Below are 20,128 nucleotides of genomic sequence, written 5' to 3'. Positions count from 1 at the left end.
TCTCCGGATGTACTGTTATATTTTTGCTTAATCTGCCGAACAAGACAAGGGAAAAACAAGAAAAGGAGTCGGCCCCCAGCATGCACCGCGGTGCGTCACATAATCAATGGGATCAGGTGGACGCGTTCCTTTTAGAACTGCGATAATTTTCTTCCAGTAATGTTCATTATTTGTCCACATTTAGAGCAAAACTCGCAGTGTTGTGCATTAAAAATGCATGTTGGCTGATTGAACAATCAAAACTATGCAAAGCATATCAAATATTAATCTTGTAATGCCCCGAGTTAAAGTAATTAAGTCCCAGTGGCTTTAGAGATGAAATCAATGAGTCCCTCGGTTTAATTTCTCTTTTAATTTTTGCTGTTTGTGCTGGTATATGGTGAGGGCTGCTGCTTATTTATGATCAACGATTAAACAAAGTTACAGCCATTTGTTAGCGGACAATAAACAGACCTCATTTAAAGCACCAAGTAATTGATCATTTCTGGAGTCATTAATATTTCCAGAGAGTGCAGAATAATCCGCTATATTATTAAAACTGCGCTCCAGCTCCAGATGTCACGAGATCCCGACGCTCCTCCCGTTGTAACAAATGAAAGCAGAGTCATGTCATCACTCTAAGCATGAATTAATAATGACAACAATACATGAGCAGCCTGCATACAACCGCACTGTTTTCACATTGATTCATAAAGGGCCATTTCAGCCCATTAGGCCCATTTATTAAGCTTCTGCTGCAGAATCTTCCTCCCACTGTCTCTGGCTGATTTTAATCAATTAATTGCAGAAGTGAAATGAATGATTGTTTGTGCTTTTTACAAATTTCATGAGTTAAATTAATGTGCAGACTATGAAATGAAAAGACTAAACTTGCAGGGTATTTTGTGGTTCTCCTTCCTATTCTGGGTTTAATCCATTTGAATCCATCGTTTGGTCAGGATACAATAATACACTATGAGGCGCTGCGCGTTAAGGAGACGGTGAGGATGAGGGAAAGAAAGTCTGAGTTAAAAAATTAAAAATACACGATTAAAGCCTGTTTACATCAATGGAATAAAGAAAATTCTGAGAAAAAATTTAAGAAGAAACAGATCTAACCAAGACTGTATTACTATGAGGCGCTCTGCGTCTGCGTCATCACGCACAATAATAGCGCACTCTCCGGTTAATTACTGGAAATGATCACCGTGGGAACGCGCATCAGTTGAACGGCTGCGAGTTCTACGGATATGAGATTTGTTGGTTTATTTGTGGGTTTGTTTGTTTGATTGTTTGTTTGTTATTAATGGGAATTGTCTCTACAGAGCGTAACCTTTGCAACAATGACATCATTTTTAATTCGTCTGATCATTTTGCCAAGAGAACAATCGAGAAAACGCTCACGTAAACAGAAACCCCCACCTTATTATTCAGTGATAAAATGAGCAGTGACTGTCAGTCAGATTCACACCTTCAATGTTCAATAAAACACTGTCACACATTTACACACACTATAGAATATATGAGCAGAAGCACACAACATTCACAGGAATCATGTGCAGCTGCTCTAGAGCACAACAGATGATATTTTTAAATTAGATTCGTTTCCATAACTGAACTAAACTTTTATCGTGGTATTATTGTGTTTCCAAATTGTTGTGGTGAACCCTTGATTTAGAAATGTGTTTTATTTAATAAAGCTTATGTTTGCAGTCCCTCTTCCTGCCAACAGGGGGCTCTTCAGCAGATTCCCGTCCAGTTCAATTGTGATCACAGGAGACATTTGATTTTCTGAATGAAAACAGCACCGATCATAAAAGTTACAACGTTTAAACTTGTGTTCTGTTTAGAAAAACCGTACTTCTTTGTTTTTCGGCCATTTAGCACTTTCATGACCTTCTGTTCGGTGATCTGTTACGATTTGAGTTGATAGAAATCAGACAGAAATGTTTGTGTCCATACATTACATTAAACTGAATGGAGCTTCTACAGATAAGAATAGATTAGAATAGAATGTACTTTTAAAACGCTTTTCCTCAGGGTGAAACGAGGCTGCAGAGCTGCAGCACACACGTTAAACTGGATCTGGTACCGGTGCAGTCTGCTGGCTCTGGTTGGTGGGTGGTTCTGGGGGTGGCTTAGTAGTAGGCTTGAGTGTGTGTGTGTGTGTGTGGGGGGGGGGGGCGCTTCTCCTGCAGGCGCACACAGACAGAGCCTCTCGGTAGATAACGGGAGGAGCTCGTCGGGAGGAGGACCAGACTGGAGGGTCAGGGCAGCAGCGCGTGGAGCTCCCTCTGTCCCTCACGCAGGAGCGGGGGCCGCGGAGGCCATGGACCACTTAGGGCTACTGGGGGCGCACCTGCAGCAGCCGAACACCCACCTGGAGCCCATCAGCTTCGGCATCGACCAGATCCTCAGCACCGTGGAGCAAAGCTGCATGCTGGGCGCCAGGATGCAGGAGGCGGACTACGGCCACCCGGCCTACAGCGGCGGCGGCGGCGGCGGGTTCCCGTGCTCGAACAGCGGCTTCAACGGAACGAGCAGCTCGTGCGGGGTGGCCCCTCTGGCCGGGCCCTATCCCATGAGCATGGGCATGAACATGAACATGAACATGACCCCCGCCGGGGTCATCCGTGTCCCGGCCCACCGGCCCCTGAGCGGCGGAAACCCGTCCGCTCCGCCCGGGAACAGCCTGAGCGCCCTGACGTTCCCCTGGATGGAGAGCAACCGGCGCTACACCAAAGACCGATTCACAGGTACCCGCCGCTGCTGCACTGCTAGTACTGGTCCGAGTACTAACGCCAGTCCTGTTACTAATACTAACTCTAATTCCAATACCAATACTAAATTAATACTAATAACAATGCTAACTCTAATTCCAATACCAATACTAATAATAGTACTATTACTAACTAACTCTAATTAATACTAATACCAATACTAACTCTAATTCCAATACCAATACTAATATTAGTACTATTACTAACTAACTCTAATTAATACAAATACCAATACTAATACTAACTCTAATTCCAATACCAATACTAATATTAGTACTATTACTAACTAACTCTAATTAATACTAATACCAATACTAACTCTAATTCCAATACCAATACTAATATTAGTACTATTACTAACTAACTCTAATTAATACAAATACCAATACTAATACTAACTCTAATTCCAATACCAATACAACATTAATACTAATACCAATACTAACTCTAATTCCAATACCAATACTAAATTAATACTAATAACAATGCTAACTCTAATTCCAATACCAATACTAATATTAGTACTATTACTAACTAACTCTAATTAATACTAATACCAATACTAACTCTAATTCCAATACCAATACTAAATTAATACTAATACTAATACTAACTCTAATTCCAATACCAATACAACATTAATACTAATACCAATACTAACTCTAATTCCAATACCAATACTAATATTAGTACTATTACTAACTAACTCTAATTAATACTAATACCAATACTAACTCTAATTCCAATACCAATACTAAATTAATACTAATACTAATACTAACTCTAATTCCAATACGAATACTAAATTAATACTAATACTAATATCAATACTAAATTAATACGAATACTAATACGAATACTAAATTAATACTCGTACTAATACTAATACGAATACGAATTCTAATTCTAATTCTAATTCTAATTCTAATACTAATAATAATTATTATTTTTATTATTTTTTATCGGAATCAGAATTGTTTTGTTTTGCAGACCCATTTTCGAATTTATCTTTATGATAACTAACTGATTTTAAATGATTGTACTGAGTTTAAATTCACCTTTGTGTTATGATCAGTCGGGTCTGCGTGACTGAAGCATGAGAGATCAAATGATGGTTAGTAAACTTGTTTCTAAAACATTAACATATCTGTCAATATAGCAACGTATGAGGGACGTTTGTCAATTCCTCACATTTTTTTAAAGGCAGAAAGTTTTAATATTTTATGGATTTTATCAGAGGCAAACGTCTCAACTTCTGATGAGCCAACTGCGTACTTCGCTTTATTTCATGGCAACAAGTACTCACAATAGATGCTCCAAATTTAAAAAAATAAAAAGAAGAAAAAGGCACAGACACATAATTCAAGAAATATTCTTCATTTATTTGACCTTTAAATAACACGATGTGAAACTGTGCATGCAGTGTTCAGGTCATTGAAGGAAAATGAAACCAACATTGTGTCATGTTGCCTTTCGAAGTCTCATCATGAAGGTTTCCTCTCATTCTCATTCATAGTGAGCAAAGCATGGATAGATGGATGAATGGATGAATGGATGGTTGGATGGTTGGATGATTGGATGATTGGATGATTGGATTATTGGATGAATGGATGATTGGATGAATGGATGAATGACAGAGCCAACGTCTGTAATCCTTCTTACTTGTGGAAAACGTGATAAATAAACTGCTGAATACCGACGTGTGTGTGTGTGTGTGTGTGTGTGTGTGTGTGTGTGTGTGTGTGTGTGTGTGTGTGTGTGTGTGTGTGTGTGTGTGTGTGTGTGTGTGAGAGAGAGAGAGAGAGAGAGAGAGAGAGAGAGAGGTGGGTTGTGTCTCCTGAAGCGGTTCTGTATGAAAAAATGGAAAAACGAATGATTTCTATCTGAATCTGTCCCACGTGAGGACTTTAAATCATTAAAAACACTTGAAACGTCATTAATTTTATTAGAACATTTAAAGATTATTTAACACAAATAAAAACTGCTACTAAAATCTGCAGGAAAGTAAAAAGTTTACAAACTCACCAAACCTCCTCTAAATATGAATGAAGAGTCCAGAAAGGACGTGTAAAAGATCAAAGTGTTTCAAAGCAACGAGCCGGAAGAGGAAAGGTGCTTTTTCTGTGTTATTTTCAATTCTCACGCTCACAAAACCTCTAATGGTTGAAGGTTTTGCTTTAATGTTGAAGTTCGCTGCTGTCAAAAGTAGCAGAAGTTTCCAAATGAATGTGGTAATCAAACCCATTTAATACTCAATAATTCAAGCGAACAAACCAAACAAGACATTACAGATGTAAATACATTACAGATTCAAAATTACGAGTTTCGTTTGAGGTTTCAGTGAAGATTATGTTTATTTAATAGCTGATGGGGTGAAAATATAAACAAATGAATATAAATATATTTTTACAAAAGCAGGTAAATCCCGGATTATGAACTCCAGTGATGCAAAAAGGTCTTTTTCACCACCAGTTATGAAAACATGCAGCTCATATAATGAATTAAGGCCCGAATCCGATAATTTTTTTCATGTGGTAATTTGGTGTGAAAAACAATTAACATCGAATTATTATTCTTATTATTATCATTATTGTTGTTGTTATTATTATTATTATTATTATTATTATTATTATTATTATTATTATTATTATTATTATTGTTGTTGTTGTTGTTGTTGTTGTTGTTGTTCATAATAATTATAATAATAACAATAACAATAATAATAATACTGTTGTTGTTATTAAACGGGTGGTTTGAGGATCATTTCAAATATTTCAGGCTAAAATTAAAACTAATTACTTTATTAATGAGTTTGATCAAAAAGAAAACAATGCCTGTTTAAACCTGGATAAAGAATAAATAAGAATAAGAATAAGAATAAGAATAAGAATAAGAATAAGAATAAGAATAAGAATAAGAATAAGAATATTCTATAATTGTGAATATCCTCGCGGCAGATGTGCTGGCGTTGATTTGGCCTCGTGGGATTCTGGAGGATATTTTGCGGCCTTCACCTCACGGTGATCACACTGTGTCGTCCTGCTTTGAAAAGTCACCCGGTTCTGCTGCTTTGCTTCTTCTCACCCTCCTCTCTCTGCCCTGCATGTGCTGCCGCCCTGCCCTCCGCCCTGCCCTCCGCCCTGCCCTGCCCTCCGCCCTGCCCTGCGCTCCGCCCTGCCCTGCGCTCCGTCCTGCCCTGCGCTCCGCCCTACCCAGTGTCCCTCTCACCCCTCACTGTCACACGTCGTGTAGGTCACCCGTACCAGAACCGGACTCCTCCCAAGAAGAAGAAGCCCCGCACGTCGTTCAGCCGCCTGCAGATCTGCGAGCTGGAGAAGCGCTTCCACCGCCAGAAGTACCTGGCCTCCGCGGAGCGCGCGGCGCTGGCCAAGGCGCTGAAGATGACCGACGCTCAGGTCAAGACCTGGTTCCAGAACCGACGCACCAAGTGGAGGTGGGTTTTGAACTGTGACCGTTAATCCTCGCGAACTGGCGAAGTGGGAGAAAATCCGCGGAGCGTCACATTTAAAGCTTCAGGCTGATTTGAGCTTTTAGGATTTCATGTGCTCAATATACCTATATTATATGATATATACGTGTGTGTATGTGTGTGTGTGTGTGTGTGTGTGTGTGTGTGTGTGTGTGTGTGTGTGTGTGTGTGTGTGTGTGTGTGTGTGTGTGTGTGTGTGCGTGTGTGCGTGTGTGCGTGTGTGTGTGTTAGCGGATCACAGACAGAAAAAAGCCTGTAATGTAAAAACGGTGCTCAGTTATACAGAGTTGTGACGTTATTCCGGAATTTAGCAATCAAAATTACAATTTAAAAAAAAGTTTTTTGTTTTATTTTTTCATTTGCAGAATTATATTTATTGATAATTTGGGGAATGGCATTACACTTTAACTTGGGCTACTTTATTATTGACAAATACAACATTTTTAAATGTCAGCGGCAGAAATGAACCACTTTTCATTTTAGGGCATTAAAATGTGTTTCTCAGCAGTTCAGGGGGTAATAATTGACATGAGTGACTGTTCTTCGATAGACTACCTGTTTTCTATATGTTGATGTAAAATATGGTAGATGTTTTAGGTTTAACACAAACTTTCCTCAACAGTCAGTATTGAATTTGGTTGTATTTGTGAAAATGCTTACGGAGGGACGTCACAGACTCTTCTTTCATAAACCACCTGGACCTGGAGCCTCACTTATAAAACCTTCCTCGGATTCCTTCTACAAATGTTCCTGCGCCCAAAAGCTGAAAATGGTGCCAAAACCAAATTCGATCAACAAAACTGTGCGTACACACATCTGCACCACTTTCCTCTTCCAGACCCCAGCAGTCCACCTGATGGGCTCAGTTCAGGCCCCGCCCCCAACACGCCCACTTTCTACCATACATGGTCAATGCAAAGAGCCTCGTCTATATTTTTACATCTCAATCAGCTGATTGGCGGCATTTCAGGCTAAATCCTGACAGAAAAGACGTAGAAAAGGAATTTTACAAAGAGAGGCAGTGATGGAGGTCAGGAGGTGAGATGATGTCATCTGGTGTCACAGTAGTGGAATCACTAATGAAAGAAAAACAAATGATCAGCAGCTCGTCGTCACTGGAAATATAGTCTGAGAGACATCAGTGACTAGAGGTGGAGGAGGAGAGTCTGATCTGAAGGGGGAGCTCAGAGGAGAGTGACATCACGGAGGAGTGACATCATGGAGGCGAGTGACATCATGGAGGAGAGTGACATCACGGAGGAGTGACATCATGGAGGAGAGTGACATCATGGAGGAGAGTGATATCATGGAGGAGAGTGACATCATGGAGGAGAGTGATATCATGGAGGAGAGTGACATCATGGAGGAGTGACATCACGGAGGAGTGACATCATGGAGGAGAGTGACATCATGGAGGAGTGACATCATGGAGGAGTGACATCATGGAGGAGAGTGACATCATGGAGGAGTGACATCATGGAGGAGTGACATCATGGAGGAGAGTGACATCATGGAGGAGTGACATCATGGAGGAGAGTGACATCACGGAGGAGTGACATCATGGAGGAGAGTGACATCATGGAGGAGAGTGATATCATGGAGGAGAGTGACATCATGGAGGAGAGTGACATCGCGGAGGAGTGACATCATGGAGGAGAGTGACATCATGGAGGAGTGACATCATGGAGGAGAGTGACATCATGGAGGAGTGACATCATGGAGGAGTGACATCACGGAGGAGTGACATCATGGAGGAGAGTGACATCATGGAGGAGAGTGATATCATGGAGGAGAGTGACATCATGGAGGAGTGACATCACGGAGGAGTGACATCATGGAGGAGAGTGACATCGCGGAGGAGTGACATCATGGAGGAGAGTGACATCATGGAGGAGTGACATCATGGAGGAGAGTGACATCATGGAGGAGTGACATCACGGAGGAGTGACATCATGGAGGAGAGTGACATCATGGAGGAGTGACATCACGGAGGAGAGTGACATCATGGAGGAGAGTGACATCACGGAGGAGGGACATCATGGAGGAGAGTGACATCATGGAGGAGAGTGACATCATGGAGGAGGGACATCATGGAGGAGAGTGACATCATGGAGGAGTGACATCACGGAGGAGTGACATCATGGAGGAGAGTGACATCATGGAGGAGTGACATCATGGAGGTGAGTGACATCATGGAGGAGAGTGACATCACGGAGGAGGGACATCATGGAGGAGAGTGACATCATGGAGGAGAGGGACATCACGGAGGAGTGACATCATGGAGGAGAGACATCACGGGGGGGAGTGACATCATGGAGGAGTCACATCACGGAGAGTGACATCATGGAGGAGAGTGACATCATGGAGGAGTGACATCATGGAGGAGTCACATCACGGAGAGTGACATCATGGAGAAGAGTGACATCATGGAGGAGTCACATCACGGAGAGTGACATCATGGAGGAGAGTGACATCGTGGAGGAGAGTGACATCATGGAGGAGAGTGACATCACGGAGGAGTGACATCATGGAGGAGAGACATCATGGAGGAGTGTGACATCATGGAGGAGAGTGACATCACGGGGGAGAGTGACATCATGGAGAAATGTGACATCATCGAGGAGTCACATCACTGGGGAGAGTGACATCATGGAGGAGAGTGACATCACGGAGGAGTGACATCATGGAGGAGAGTGACATCATGGAGGAGTGACATCATGGAGGAGAGTGACATCATGGAGGAGTGACATCACGGAGGAGGGACATCATGGAGGAGAGTGACATCATGGAGGAGTGACATCATGGAGGAGAGTGACATCATGGAGGAGAGTGACATCATGGAGGAGAGTGACATCATGGAGGAGAGTGACATCACGGAGGAGGGACATCATGGAGGAGAGTGACACCATGGAGGAGAGGGACATCATGGAGGAGTCACATCACGGAGAGTGACATCATGGAGGAGAGTGACATCATGGAGGAGTGACATCATGGAGGAGAGTGACATCACGGAGGAGTGACATCATGGAGGAGAGTGACATCATGGAGGAGTGACATCATGGAGGAGAGTGACATCATGGAGGAGTGACATCACGGAGGAGTGACATCATGGAGGAGAGTGACATCACGGAGGAGTGACATCATGGAGGAGAGTGACATCATGGAGGAGTGACATCACGGAGGAGAGTGACATCATGGAGGAGAGTGACATCACGGAGGAGGGACATCATGGAGGAGAGTGACATCATGGAGGAGAGTGACATCACGGAGGAGGGACATCATGGAGGAGAGTGACATCATGGAGGAGTGACATCATGGAGGAGAGTGACATCATGGAGGAGAGTGACATCATGGAGGAGAGTGACATCACGGAGGAGGGACATCATGGAGGAGAGTGACACCATGGAGGAGAGGGACATCATGGAGGAGTCACATCACGGAGAGTGACATCATGGAGGAGAGTGACATCATGGAGGAGTGACATCATGGAGGAGTCACATCACGGAGAGTGACATCATGGAGAAGAGTGACATCATGGAGGAGTCACATCACGGAGAGTGACATCATGGAGGAGAGTGACATCGTGGAGGAGAGTGACATCATGGAGGAGAGTGACATCACGGAGGAGTGACATCATGGAGGAGAGACATCATGGAGGAGTGTGACATCATGGAGGAGAGTGACATCACGGGGGAGAGTGACATCATGGAGAAATGTGACATCATCGAGGAGTCACATCACGGGGGAGAGTGACATCATGGAGAAGTGTGACATCATGGAGGAGTCACATCACGGGGGAGAGTGACATCATGGGTAGAGTAACATCATGGAGGAGAGTGACATCACGGAGGATAGTGACATCATGGAGGAGAGTGACATCACGGAGGATAATGACATCATGGAGGAGAGTGACATCACGGAGGAGTCACATCACGGGAGAGAGTGACATCATGGAGGAGTGACATCATGGAGGAGTGACATCACGGGGGAGAGTGACATCATGGAGGAGAGTGACATCATGGAGAAGTGTGACATCATGGAGGAGTCACATCACGGGAGAGAGTGACATCATGGAGGAGAGTGACATCACGGGGGAGAGTGACATCATGGAGAAGTGTGACATCATGGAGGAGTCACATCACGGGGGAGAGTGACATCACGGAGGAGTCACATCACGGGAGAGAGTGACATCACGGAGAAGAGTGACATCATGGAGGAGAGTGACATCACGGAGGATAATGACATCATGGAGGAGAGTGACATCACGGAGGATAATGACATCATGGAGGAGAGTGACATCACGGAGGAGTGACATCACGGGAGAGAGTGACATCATGGAGAAGAGTGACATCATGGAAGAGAGTGACATCACGGGGGAGAGTGACATCATGGAGAAATGTGACATCATGGAGGAGTCACATCATGGAGGAGAGTGACATCACGGAGGAGTCACATCACGGGAGAGAGTGACATCATGGAGAAGAGTGACATCATGGAGGAGAGTGACATAACGGGGAGAGTGACATCATGGAGGAGAGTGACATCACGGGGAGAGTGACATCATGAAGAAGTGTGACATCATGGAGGAGTCACATCATGGGGGAGAGTGACATCATGGGGAGTGTAACATCATGGAGGAGTGACATCACGGAGGATAGTGATATCATGGAGAAGTGTGACATCATGGAGGAGTGACATCACGGAGGATAGTGATATCATGGAGAAGTGTGACATCATGGAGGAGAGTGACATCATGGAGAGTGACATCATGGAGAGTGACATCATGGGGGAGAGTGACATCACGGAGGAGAGTGACATTATGGAGGAGAGTGACATCATGGAGGAGAGTGACATTATGGAGGAGAGTGACATCATGGAGGAGAGTGACATCATGGAGGAGAGTGGAGGAGTAGAAGGAGGAGGAAGAAAAAGGAGGAGGAAGAAAAAGGAGGAGGAAGAAAAAGGAGGAGGAGGAGGAGGAGGAGGTTGTCTGTCTCCAACAGTGTCCAGAGCTCATGACCACCGCAAGCATCTTTTATCAGGATTTACAGTCATAATCTAGAAATATACTCAACTGTATCACGTATGTGTAATAATAATAATAATAATAATAATAATAATAATAATAATAATAATAATAATAATAATAATAATAACAAGCAATATAAAATCTATAATGTCTTTATTTCACATGTAAGCCAGTAAATCATCTCTATTGCAGTTTGTTTTACATGAGACTTTCCCACTTTGTTCCCGTGTTCATAGTTTATTGTCCCTGATAGCTGGAACAGAACAGACATCCTCAGACTGGAGACAGACGGTCAGTGTCCTCCGTCCCCAGAGACTGGAGACAGACGGTCAGTGTTGCTCCGTCCCCAGAGACCGGGGACAGACGGTCAGTGTTGCTCCCTCCCCAGAGACTGGAGACAGACGGTCAGTGTTGCTCCGTCCCCAGAGACTGGAGACAGACGGTCAGTGTTGCTCCGTCCCCAGAGACTGGAGACAGACGGTCAGTGTTGCTCCGTCCCCAGAGACTGAAGACAGACGGTCAGTGTTGCTCCGTCCCCAGAGACCGGGGACAGACGGTCAGTGTTGCTCCCTCCCCAGAGACTGGAGACAGATGGTCAGTGTTGCTCCGTCCCCAGAGACTGGAGACAGACGGTCAGTGTTGCTCCGTCCCCAGAGACTGGAGACAGACGGTCAGTGTTTCTCCATCCCCAGAGACTGGAGACAGATGGTCAGTGTTGCTCCCTCCCCAGAGACTGGAGACAGATGGTCAGTGTTGCTCCGTCCCCAGAGACTGGAGACAGATGGTCAGTGTTGCTCCGTCCCCAGAGACTGGAGACAGACGGTCAGTGTTGCTCCGTCCCCAGAGACTGGAGACAGACGGTCAGTGTTTCTCCATCCCCAGAGACTGGAGACAGACGGTCAGTGATGCTCCGTACCCAGAGACTGGAGACAGACAGTCAGTATTGCTCCGTCCCCAGAGACTGGAGACAGACGGTCAGTGTTGCTCCGTCCCCAGAGACCGGGGACCGACGGTCAGTGTTTCTCCGTCCCCAGAGACTGGAGATAGACGGTCAGTGTTGCTCCGTCCCCAGAGACTGGAGACAGACGGTCAGTGATGCTCCGTCCCCAGAGACTGGAGACAGACGGTCAGTGTTGCTCCGTCCCCAGAGACTGGAGACAGACGGTCAGTGTTGCTCCGTCCCCAGAGACTGGAGACAGACGGTCAGTGATGCTCCGTCCCCAGAGACCGGGGACAGACGGTCAGTGTTTCTCCGTCCCCAGAGACCGGAGACAGACGGTCAGTGTTTCTCCGTCCCCAGAGACTGGAGACAGACGGTCAGTGATGCTCCGTCCCCAGAGACCGGGGACAGACGGTCAGTGTTTCTCTGTCCCCAGAGACCGGAGACAGATGGTCAGTGTTTCTCCATCCCCAGAGACTGGAGACAGACGGTCAGTGTTGCTCCGTCCCCAGAGACTGGAGACAGACGGTCAGTGTTGCTCCGTCCCCAGAGACCGGGGACAGACGGTCAGTGTTTCTCCGTCCCCAGAGACTGGAGACAGACGGTCAGTGATGCTCCGTCCCCAGAGACTGGAGACAGACGGTCAGTGTTGCTCCGTCCCCAGAGACTGGAGACAGACGGTCAGTGTTGCTCCGTCCCCAGAGACTGGAGACAGACGGTCAGTGATGCTCCGTCCCCAGAGACCGGGGACAGACGGTCAGTGTTTCTCCGTCCCCAGAGACTGGAGACAGACGGTCAGTGTTTCTCCGTCCCCAGAGACTGGAGACAGACAGTCAGTGTTGCTCCGTCCCCAGAGACCGGGGACAGACGGTCAGTGTTTCTCCCAACACTGCAGCTTTACTCACAACTGCAATATTTATGTCCTTACAGTTTTTGATTTTTACAATTTATTCTGAGTGAAAATGAAAAAAGAGCACATTTCACTCTTATCGGTCTACTGAGGCCCCGTTGGACCGGGACCAGACCAAACCCTGTCCCTCAACATTCACATGATTCTGCTCCACATCTTTAGTCATTTTAAGACATAGAATAAAGGTTCCACAAGTCTGAAACTGTCTTTATTTCATTTGTTTCTATGTTTCTTTGTTTGTCCTCTGTAGCGTTATCTGCTCCCAATTTGAAAAGTTGAAGTTCTGGACCGGGTCCAAAGTGATCTTTGTATGAAAACATCATTCGTGATATTTCCCCCGTGGGTATTTCCACAACTACAATAAAAGCTAGACAACTTCTCAATGTTTGTTGGAACATTTTATGAGTGAAAACTAACTTTGACGTCAGTTTCTCTTCAGTGGACAGTATTTCCCTCAGCTGAACCTCAACCTGTGGTCTGACTGCCACACTGTGATTGGTCGGTGAGAAGCCGGTGGGCGTGGCCTGGTGTTCACTCCTTGTGTGTCCGGTGCGCTGCAGGCGGCAGACGGCGGAGGAGCGCGAGGCGGAGCGGCAGCAGGCCAACCGGATCCTCATGCAGCTGCAGCAGGAGGCTTTCCAGAAGAGCATGAACCAGCCGGTGAGCCCGGACCCGCTGTGCCTCCAGAACAGCTCCCTGTTCGCCCTGCAGAACCTGCAGCCCTGGAGCCAGAACACGGCCCGGATCAGCAGCGTGTCGGCCTGCGAGTAGGGCCACCGCCCTGGACCCCCACCTGGAGGAGAGCCTGTGGGAACTCAGACCTCCAGCTCCAGACTGACTGATCCAGACCAGAGATTGACTGTCATGTGAAGGACTGCCCTTCTGCCCTCAGTCAGTCATGATTTGCCCTGTTTATTGACTTTTTACCCCTCTGCAGAATAACAGAGCACTTGTTTCAGCACTTTTGTATGAATTCATAATCTGCCACAGTGACTTGGACTTCACATGAATCACATCTACAAAGCCAAGATATATATTTTACATATCATTCTTTACACAAGTATGGCTATAAAACAATCTACATGAATAAAAGGAGAAGACTGAACACTGACATTAAATGCATCACATTTCCTGGACCCTTATTTTTCTATAAAAGTTTTTCAATACCACGTTTTTCTTAATGCAGTCTGTTACTGTTGGGAGGTGTGTGTGTGTGTGTGTGTGTGTGTGTGTGTGTGTGTGTGTGTGTGTGTGTGTGTGTGTGTGTGTGTGTGTGTGTGTGTGTGTGTGTGTGTGTGTGTGTGTGTGTGTGTGTGTGTGTGTGTGTGTGTGTGTGTGTGTGTGTGTGTGTGTGTGTGTGTGTGTGTGTGTGTGTGTGTGTGTGTGTGTGTGTGTGTCGATTCATTCTGTAGAGTTTGAAACCTCGTGAATGTGACTGAGGAAGAAGTGAGGGGGCAGGGGTGTGTGTCTATGTGTGTGTGGGGGGGGGGGGTTATAAGTGACCGGACTAAGATGGCGGCGCCAGCGCTCATAGGGAGTAGCGGTTAGCGGACTACTCTTTATTCTGTCTGTGACCTACACTGTCCAGTTGCGCTCTGTCGCCCCCTGCGGGTAGCAAACAAACATTGGCGTCAGGCGTTTCCGCTCAGTCGCAGGTTGATGACGTGGCCGAGGAGAACAGCGGCAATAACACAACGTCCTCCTGTTAAGCGCCTGAGCCGCTCCTCCTGAGACCAGTCGTCAGCGAACGGCCCCTCGTTCTGTCCTCGAACCCCCGCAGACATGTTTCTGCTGCGGCTCCGCTCCCCCGCCGGCGGCCTCCTGCTCAGCGGCCTCCAGGCAGGTCAGTGTGTCCCCGGCTCCGGAGGTTCTGGAGCTTCTTGGTCCGGACCCGGAGCTCTGACATGTGGTTCTGGTGCAGGACGCTCCCGGGCCGCCAGCGGGGCGGTGAAGGAGGGCCAGCCGCTGAAGAAAGCCAAAACCCCGCAGGGACGCTTCGACAGCCCCGAGGAGGGAAAGACCCAGGACGTCCTGCAGAGTGAGTGAAAGCAGCCGCAACGTGCACGGCCTGCCGCGGGGGCGCGCATCCGTCCAGCTACTGCCGTCAAGTGAGCGCGCACTCAATTTTAACTGCGCTTTTATTATTACCTTTACGGTAAAACACAAGACAGCGTACGGCCGCAATGCTGGAAGGAAATCCTTCAAAATTAAAGCCCTGAAAAGCAAAAACAGACAGTCTGTTTTCAAAATGCAATAAAACGGAATCCTTCATAGGTTTACATCTAATTCCACTTCAGTGCAATACTAGACATACTCCTTTGTTACTGCAAGAAATATGAAAGAATATTACTGTAGAAATTTGGAGTAAAGTACTCTTAAACCTGGATCTGTTAATCGAAAACAATGGTCTCTTGCCTGTTTTCAAATTGCCATAAGAAGAAATCCTTCATAGGTTTATGCCTAATTCCACCTCAATGCAACACTAGACATACTCCTTCATTAGTACAAGTAATATCATAGAATATTACTGTAAGAATTTGGAGAAAAGTACTCTTAAACTTACTTGAACCTGTTGGTCGAAAATAATGGTCTCGCCTGTTTTCAAAATCCAATAAAAATGAATCCTTCATAGGTTTATGCCTGATTTCACTTCAGTGCAATACTAGACATACTCCCTTATTAGTACAAGTAATATCAAATAATATTACTGTAGGAATTTGAATGAAAGTACTCTTAAACGGAGCAAATTAACAAAAATAATGGTTTATGGCCTGTTTTCAAATTGCAATAAAAAATGATTCTTCATAGGTTTATGCCTGATTTCACTTCAGGGCAATACTAGACATACTCCTTTAGACATACAAGTAATATTTAAGAGCATTACTGTAGAAATTTGGAAAAAAGTAATGTTAAACTTGGATCTGTTGGTCGAAAATAATAGTTAATTTGCTCCAAGTTTAAAAGTACTTTTCTCCAAATTTCTACAGTAATATTCTTTGATATTGCTTGCAGTAGTAAAGGAGTATGTCTACTATTGCCCCGAAATGGAATTGGGCATAAACCTATGAAGGATTATGCTTTATTGCAATTTGAAAACAGGCAAGAGACCATTGTTTTCGATCAACAGATCCAAGTTTAAGAGTACTTTACTCCAAATGTCTTCAGTAATATTCTTTCATATTTCTTGCAGTAACAAAGGAGTATGCCTAGTATTGCACTGAAGTGAAATTGGGTGTAAACCTATGAAGGATTCCGTTTTATTGCATTTTGAAAACAGACTGTCTGTCTTTGCTTTCAGGGCTTTAATTTTGAAGGATTTCCTTCCAGCATTGCGGCCGTATGCGGTCTTGTGTTTTACCGTAAAGGCGTTAATAAAAGCGCAGTTAAAATTGAGTGCGGGCTCACATGACTGCAGTGTCCAGCTTGTTCTGGTGACTCCTGCTGTCCAGCGGTCGTAAATAGCAGAAGTGTTCAATGTGTCTCATGACGTCACAACACCGAAATAATTGTGACACAAAAACAAATATTTTCACAATGACGATTGCCAACGTGATCTTTATTTTGAAAATGGTGGGCATCAATGATGACATGGATGCACTAAGCTACTTCCTGCAATTGTAATCAATAACTGTTATTTGCGATTGTGAACATAATCACATCCCCAAAACTTTACTGACAGGGAAATGTATATATACAATGTCTAATGTAAGATAAATAATCTTAAACGGGATTTAACAGCAGCCAACGTAAATCCAATTCAGCTTTATTTATACAGCACCAAGTACAACATAGTCGTCTCGAAGTGCTTTTAACAGAGAAAAGAGAAAAACCCAACAAATAAAACCTCATAAATCCAGAATCCATTAGATTGGCAATATCTGTCTTCTGATGAACGTGGTTCAGCAGAATGTGGATCAAAGTGCAACTTTATGGGAAAATAACAAGGAAACGAACGCGATCACTGTTTCTTTCAACTAACGTCTCGTTTCCACGTTCAGCAGGACAAACTACTGGAACTCTTACTGAGGAGATAATCCACTTCCTGCAGCGCTTATATTCAGCATTGATGGACAGTAGCTGGAGGATAGACAGCAGGGGGCTCAAGGTGAAGGACAGTAGCTGGACAGACAGCAGGGGGCTCAAGGTGAAGGACAGTAGCTGGAGGACAGATAGCAGGGGGGTCAAGGTGGAGGACAGACAGCAGGGGGCTCAAGGTGGAGGACAGACAGCAGGGGGGTCAAGGTGAAGGACAGTAGCTGGAGGACAGACAGCAGGGGGGTCAAGGTGGAGGACAGACAGCAGGGGGGTCAAGGTGAAGGACAGTAGCTGGAGGACAGACAGCAGGGGGCTCAAGGTGAAGGACAGTAGCTGGACAGACAGCAGGGGGCTCAAGGTGAAGGACAGTAGCTGGAGGACAGACAGCAGGGGGCTCAAGGTGAAGGACAGTAGCTGGACAGACAGACAGCAGGGGGCTCAAGGTGAAGGACAGTAACTGGAGGACAGACAGCAGGGGGCTCAAGGTGAAGGACAGTAGCTGGAGGACAGACAGCAGGGGGCTCAAGGTGAAGGACAGTAGCTGGACAGACAGCAGGGGGCTCAAGGTGAAGGACAGTAGCTGGACAGACAGCAGGGGGCTCAAGGTGAAGGACAGTAGCTGGACAGACAGCAGGGGGCTCAAGGTGAAGGACAGTAGCTGGAGGACAGACAGCAGGGGGCTCAAGGTGGAGGACAGACAGCAGGGGGGTCAAGGTGAAGGACAGTAGCTGGAGGACAGACAGCAGGGGGGTCAAGGTGGAGGACAGACAGCAGGGGGGTCAAGGTGAAGGACAGTAGCTGGAGGACAGACAGCAGGGGGCTCAAGGTGAAGGACAGTAGCTGGAGGACAGACAGCAGGGGGCTCAAGGTGAAGGACAGTAGCTGGAGGACAGACAGCAGGGGGCTCAAGGTGAAGGACAGTAGCTGGACAGACAGCAGGGGGCTCAAGGTGAAGGACAGTAGCTGGAGGACAGACAGCAGGGGGCTCAAGGTGAAGGACAGTAACTGGAGGACAGACAGCAGGGGGCTCAAGGTGAAGGACAGTAGCTGGACAGACAGCAGGGGGCTCAAGGTGAAGGACAGTAACTGGAGGACAGACAGCAGGGGGCTCAAGGTGAAGGACAGTAGCTGGAGGACAGACAGCAGGGGGCTCAAGGTGAAGGACAGTAGCTGGAGGACAGACAGCAGGGGGCTCAAGGTGAAGGACAGTAGCTGGAGGACAGACAGCAGGGGGCTCAAGGTGAAGGACAGTAGCTGGAGGACAGACAGCAGGGGGCTCAAGGTGAAGGACAGTAGCTGGAGGACAGACAGCAGGGGGCTCAAGGTGAAGGACAGTAACTGGAGGACAGACAGCAGGGGGCTCAAGGTGAAGGACAGTAACTGGAGGACAGACAGCAGGGGGCTCAAGGTGAAGGACAGTAGCTGGAGGACAGACAGCAGGGGGCTCAAGGTGAAGGACAGTAACTGGAGGACAGACAGCAGGGGGCTCAAGGTGAAGGACAGTAACTGGAGGACAGACAGCAGGGGGCTCAAGGTGAAGGACAGTAACTGGACAGACAGCAGGGGGCTCAAGGTGAAGGACAGTAGCTGGAGGACAGACAGCAGGGGGCTCAAGGTGAAGGACAGTAGCTGGAGGACAGACTGTTGCAGAAGAGTCCAAATCAAGTTCAAATGTCCCGTCACATAAATTTATTTAGAACAACAACAACAATCAAGCTCCACCGGGAAATATATTGAAAAATTAATGAGGGACGAAGACACCCTCACTTGGGGGGACATGCAAACTGAAGGACCGGTGTTTGACCGTCCCGCTCCGAGGCACTAAAGTGTCTCCTGTTCAGCCAGTGGACATGAGAAGACTCTGACGAGGCGTCACTTGTCTGGTGTGTCCTCAGAGTTCCCTGAAGACGTGAACCCGCTCACCAAGGAGAAAGGGGGCCCCCGGGGGCCGGAGCCCACCCGCTATGGAGACTGGGAAAGGAAAGGGCGCTGTGTGGACTTCTAGTCCTCCACCTGTCCCGTCCAGATGGTGGCGCTGTCCTGTGTATAGTCACTCCCAGGGAGGAAGAGTGAAGCTGAGATGAAGGACTGCAGCAGGACTCTCATTTTCTCATACGTGAAGTTTTAAATGACGAGGAGCTTCTTTCACCTGCCAGATTCTGGGAGACAAGGACTCGTCCTCCTCTTGTTTGTTTTTGCTCTGTAAGGTTCTTGAGACGAGTGTTTGAGTGAATCAGTTTCATCTGAGCTCAATAAAGGATCAGTAAAGGAATATTGAGATTGTGTGGCTCCGTCTCATCACGTCACAATCTGGTTCAGCCTGTAGAATGTCTCCTCCTCTCTGAGAAACACTGACAACATGTGACTGTAGAATAGATTGTAGAATGTCTCCTCCTCTCTGAGAAACACTGACAACATGTGACTGTAGAATAGATTGTAGAATGTCTCCTCCTCTCTGAGAAACACTGACATGTGACTGTAGAATAGATTGTAGAATATCTCCTCTCTGAGAAACACTGACAACATGTGACTGTAGAATAGATTGTAGAATGTCTCCTCCTCTCTGAGAAACACTGACAACATGTGACTGTAGAATACATTGTAGAATATCTCCTCTCTGAGAAACACTGACAACATGTGACTGTAGAATAGATTGTAGAATGTCTCCTCCACTCTGAGAAACACTGACATGTGACTATAGAATAGATTGTAGAATGTCTCCTCCTCCACTCTGATTGAGAAACACTGACATGTGACTATAGAATAGATTGTAGAATATCTCCTCCTCCACTCTGAGAAACACTGACATGTGACTGTAGAATAGATTGTAGAATATCTCCTCCTCCACTCTGATTGAGAAACACTGACAACATGTGACTGTAGAATAGATTGTAGAATGTCTCCTCCTCCACTCTGATTGAGAAACACTGACAACATGTGACTGTAGAATAGATTGTAGAATATC

The 20,128-nt window shown here is 46.1% G+C and overlaps 2 protein-coding genes across 3 annotated transcripts; both read left to right on the top strand.

Moving 5' to 3' along the window:
* Nucleotides 1-2,308: 2,308 nt before the first annotated feature.
* Nucleotides 2,309-13,899, top strand: tlx1 (T cell leukemia homeobox 1; the record flags this gene model as incomplete). Its single annotated transcript, XM_080507743.1, has 3 exons — nt 2,309-2,735; nt 5,868-6,213; nt 13,689-13,899. 3 exons carry the CDS (start codon nt 2,309-2,311, stop codon nt 13,897-13,899), a joined length of 984 nt encoding a protein of 327 aa, XP_080363869.1.
* Nucleotides 13,900-14,770: 871 nt separating this feature from the next.
* Nucleotides 14,771-19,435, top strand: sdhaf4 (succinate dehydrogenase complex assembly factor 4). 2 transcript variants are annotated; one of them, XM_080507939.1, is made up of 3 exons: nt 14,771-14,971; nt 15,050-15,166; nt 19,059-19,435. In XM_080507939.1, exons 1-3 carry the CDS (start codon nt 14,911-14,913, stop codon nt 19,166-19,168), a joined length of 288 nt encoding a protein of 95 aa, XP_080364065.1. In that variant the 5' UTR covers nt 14,771-14,910; the 3' UTR covers nt 19,169-19,435. The 2 variants fall into 2 exon arrangements, with proteins under 2 accessions (XP_080364065.1, XP_080364064.1); XM_080507938.1 differs by having other exon boundaries at nt 14,771-15,166.
* Nucleotides 19,436-20,128: the final 693 nt, after the last annotated feature.

Source organism: Blennius ocellaris, assembly GCF_963422515.1.
Source record: "Blennius ocellaris genome assembly, chromosome: 13".
NCBI lineage: Eukaryota > Metazoa > Chordata > Actinopteri > Blenniiformes > Blenniidae > Blennius > Blennius ocellaris.
The sequence above is the reverse complement of the archived record's forward strand: the minus strand, read 5'-3'. Positions and strand labels throughout refer to the sequence as shown.

Bases quoted from the DNA above. Each gene is read 5' to 3' on its own strand.
- sdhaf4 (XM_080507938.1), top strand. From the start codon at position 14,911: ATGTTTCTGCTGCGGCTCCGCTCCCCCGCCGGCGGCCTCCTGCTCAGC. The intron at 15,167-19,058 runs GTGAGTGAAAGC...GTGTGTCCTCAG, and splicing joins GACCCAGGACGTCCTGCAGA to AGTTCCCTGAAGACGTGAAC.